General features: G+C 30.9%; 1 protein-coding gene across 1 annotated transcript; it reads right to left on the bottom strand.

Moving 5' to 3' along the window:
- Positions 1-2,056: 2,056 nt before the first annotated feature.
- Positions 2,057-3,172, bottom strand: P1R1 (transcription factor). The gene is made up of 2 exons (XM_047312539.2): positions 3,011-3,172; positions 2,057-2,855 (listed from the first exon to the last, which is right to left on the bottom strand). Exon 2 carries the CDS (start codon positions 2,852-2,854, stop codon positions 2,306-2,308), a length of 549 nt encoding a protein of 182 aa, XP_047168495.1. The 5' UTR covers position 2,855; positions 3,011-3,172; the 3' UTR covers positions 2,057-2,305.
- Between the last annotated feature and the right edge of the window lie 1,063 nt (positions 3,173-4,235).

The following is a 4,235-nucleotide window of genomic DNA, read 5'->3' as shown; positions in this document are numbered from 1 at the left end:
ACCTATGTTGTTTAAAAATGTAGGAGTCTCTTTATATTAAGTTATATCTTTTTCTTATAAAAAAATCAATATTAAAATTTAATTTTGACATCGATTTTATGATATATATATATGAGCGTAAGTTAAAAATAATTGCACTATGGTCATATTTTGTCATCCTTAAGGCTTTGTTCACTTGAGTGGATTTGTGGGAGGGTAATTGAGGGGATTTGAGAGGATTTGAAGATAAATTTTGTTCTTGTTTATTTGAGTGAATTTAGAGATAAATGAGAGTGGATTTGGAAGTACATTTTTTTAATCTGTCACGTCAATTAAATCCTACACTAATTCTCACAAACTTTACTTTCAAATTGATTCTCACTTACCTCCAAACTCAAATAAACAACAAAAAAATTTATCTCCAAATCCTCTCAATTACTCTCCCCAAATCCATTCAAGTGAACAAGGCCTAACATTTTATCCTATCATGAAACTATATACATTATTGTTTTATTTTGAAGTTATATCTATATTATTATTATTATTTAAATATGATATTTTATTAGTAATTAGATAGTTGTTTGAAAAAAAAAGTAGTTATAAAAAAATCAGTTTTCTAACATAAAAATAGTTTAAATTATATGAATAAATGTTTTTTTAGCGAAATGGTCATTCGACTTTTTTTTTATTATGTATTATATAAACAATATAAATTACACCAATAATATATCTTACATTGAATAAAATGTGGAAACTCAAAGTCCTTGACCATGTACATAATCCACATAGGTAGTTAAAAATATAATAATTAATCCCTTTAGTGAAGGATAACGTCCAGTGTCAATATATTTTGTTAATATACACTGTCACACACACAAACACAATGTTTAATACCAGCTATATATTTACACATAACTGAACTTAGACTTATATATCCATACATAGTAATTTGATTTGATGTCTTGCAATATGTAGTCAACACATTTGTGCCTGCATATCTATAGTGAACTAAATCAGAAAAGAAAAAAAAGTTTTTTCTTGTCTTATTAACCGTATAACAAAAATAATTTAATTTCTACATTATGTTATTGTAAAAAAATTACATTATGGATAGATAAAAATCCATTGTCCACATGGTTCATAAAATAGTTATTGTAAAATTAGTAATTTGTAATAATCAGATCATTAGTGACAGTGTAGCAATTGTAAAATAATTATTAATTTGTAAACAGATAATTAGTGTAGCAATATTAGTCATTAACTACACTGCAATTCGGTCTTATATTTATAAATAGAATTTATGAAATGTGTTTTTTTATACCACTGTTATTTTAATCATTAGAAAAGTTAATTTTGTATTTGTAAAGAAAGAGAGATAGAAAGGTAAAACAGTGGATACAAAGTTTATGTAAAAAATAATTGGATGTGAAAATAATATTGCCTTAGAATTTAATATGTATCTGTCGTATAAAAAATATTATGGCAGTAAGTAAAAAACATTTTTGATATACTTTTCCAGATAATTATTATAAAAAGGAAAGAAATTATAGGAATAATGATTTTTAACAGATGATAATATATAAATGTATATTATTTATTCTTAAAAACATTTCCACCTAAAGAAATTTGTATTTAAAAACCTGAACAGGTAAAAATATATACATGCAGCAGTCTTCACGGAAATGAGGTATAGAAAAGCATCATAGCCTGTATAATCAATACTCCAGTGGGAATATATGAAGTGGATTTACCTCTGCAAAGAGTTTCGTCTCTTTTCCCTCTGATGATTGCGCATATGCCCACGAGTAATGAGTTAATTTGTTGGTGTTATGATATAATATATGGAGACGTATAGACACACATATACTAACAACCAAGATATCATATATAGATAATTAATTAGCATACGTGTTTAATTTGCTGTTTATTGCAAAACATCAACTTGGTTGACATGTATTGTCAATTTCCTCACATCGGTTTAATGATACATACAGATTGGCATACGATGATAAAAGCATAACAAAAGTGGACGAATCGAAGATAAACACGGAAATAAACATTTTATGCCAACCGAGGATGATGAAAATAAAACCTTAATTTGATTGACTTGCATATATATATGTTTACCTCTGTACAATGCCTTAGCGTATACATGGGAACGCCTCTTTTTTTAATTTTCTCCACCCCTTCTATCTCACAAAGAGAAAATGTGAAGTGGGCAAATTTCATAAAACCAGAAAAGAAATATTAAAACATAATATTATAAAAATATAATATAATGAAGCATATTATGGGTTGATTATAATTGTATATTCTAAAGAGATATTTACGATGGATTTAGGATCATGAGCTCTGAGGCAGTGACGAGGCATCTCATTACTTCAACTTGAGCTCGCAGTGATTGTACATAATCTAGGGTTTCCTCCACCAGAGACACATCGTCCATGAATTCTCCTCCTGGTAAGAGACTCTTCAGCCTCCGCGTTCTCTTCTGGACCAGCTTTCTCGCAATGAAACTCGCCACCACCCTATCCTTTGGTATGTGGACCGCGCGGTTTCTTCTCAAGCTCTTTCTGCAGCTTCTGATCCTTCTGCTGTGGGAATAATTGGTAGAGCTTTTCCTTACCGGTGGTGATGAGCCTAGCACGTGTTCCGTGAGGACTTTGTTGTTGCTATTTTTGGAAGCATTGGCTATGAGGGCCTTGCTCCAGCGAGTGGTTTTGTTTCTGGTGGAAGCCATGGCCAAATCTGCTGACAGCTTTATGGCTTTCTTTCTCTCCAACAGACTCATGTTCTTCTTTTGAGAGCTATATTTTCTGAGACCCCATATCCACTTTTTGAGGAATTCTTGCTTCACGGTGTTGATATTTCGCATTCTGTTTGGAATTCACAAGATGGGGTGTAAGGGTGATGCGATGCGATGCATATGCTAGTTAGCTAGGGCTTGGTGTTAGCTAGAGAAAATTCAATTTAATGTGATTTATTCATAAACAATTAGCTGGAAAGGAAAAACGAAGCAGTTAAGGCATACCTTGATGAAATTGTTGAAAGAAATAGTAGAAGATGAAGAGAAAGAAATAAGAGTAAGATTTGATGAGTGACGTTGCAGTGTTACAGATGGAAGCAAAGTGGTATATGATGAGGATCAGAGAGAGAGAGAGAGAGAGAGAAGAGCTGGGAAGAGGAAGAGTGAGAAGAGAAGGAATTTATGTGTTCGAAAGATGAGAATGGTGGGGCTTAGAGAGAAAGACACAGCACATGCTGGCACATGGAGTCCCTGGCCCACTATCCAAAACCATAGAGAATAATGTTACATTATAAAGAAAAAAATGTATTTAGATTAGTGGTAAAGAAGAATAAAGGTGACCTTAATGTAATGCAAACCTAACATCGGTATCTTTGTTTTGAATACAAACAAAACTCACTAAATACGACTCGCTTCGAAACAATGTGCCTATGGCCCGCGAGTGGAACTCCGTGAGAGAAAGATTGTACCTTATCATCGCTATTAATTATTATTAATTAATGATTATAGCTTTGTATTTTATCTTCTTATATGTGCCCTCAGTTTTAGGGTAATTAAACTATGGAATAGGATGTATTTGTATTTTCTACACTTAATTCATTTCCACAATAAATTCTTATATTCAGTTTTCAACTAAACAAGATTCCCTCCCCCCAAAAAAAGAGATTTACACGGTTTCGTTTTTGCAATTTGCTCACTTGGATAAAGTTTCTTTATGCAATAATTAATGGAATAAATATAGCATGCTTTAATCATGACGTGTTATATCTATATAAATTGATAAGGCAATATATTCACATGATACTATTTTAATATTGTTTTACAAATGTTCAAAATATATCAACATTTTGTCAGGTCTTTCTTGATGTTCTTGTAAAACTTGGGTTGGAGTTTTTTTTATTAAAAAAAGATGCAGTATATATACAGCAATTCATCTTTTTATGATAAACACAACAAAATATTATTTTATGATTTTCTGTACAAATAATTTTGTTTTTCTAAAATAATCTGTAATCCTTGTCGGGTTAAAGTTTGCAGAATTTTAGTCCGTGATCGGCAGCAAGTCCTTTTCCCATAAACGTTGTGAAAACTCGATTTAGATTGATCATGCTTAATAGTGGAAAATGCGTTGATCATTGTGGTTAAAATATCAAACATATTTAATCATGACTATGCCACAATAATAATAGTACCTTTTGTTCAATGCAAAATTAATTAAATCCCTGAGTTG

Source organism: Vigna umbellata, chromosome 1, assembly GCF_029865625.1.
Source record: "Vigna umbellata cultivar VRB3 chromosome 1, Vumbellata_1.0, whole genome shotgun sequence".
In the NCBI taxonomy this organism is placed as follows: Eukaryota; Viridiplantae; Streptophyta; class Magnoliopsida; order Fabales; family Fabaceae; genus Vigna; species Vigna umbellata.
The sequence above is the reverse complement of the archived record's forward strand: the minus strand, read 5'-3'. Positions and strand labels throughout refer to the sequence as shown.

What these genes read in the sequence shown, in the direction of transcription:
- P1R1 (XM_047312539.2), bottom strand. Translation starts at nt 2,854, where the DNA reads ATGCGAAATATCAACACCGTGAAGCAAGAATTCCTCAAAAAGTGGATA.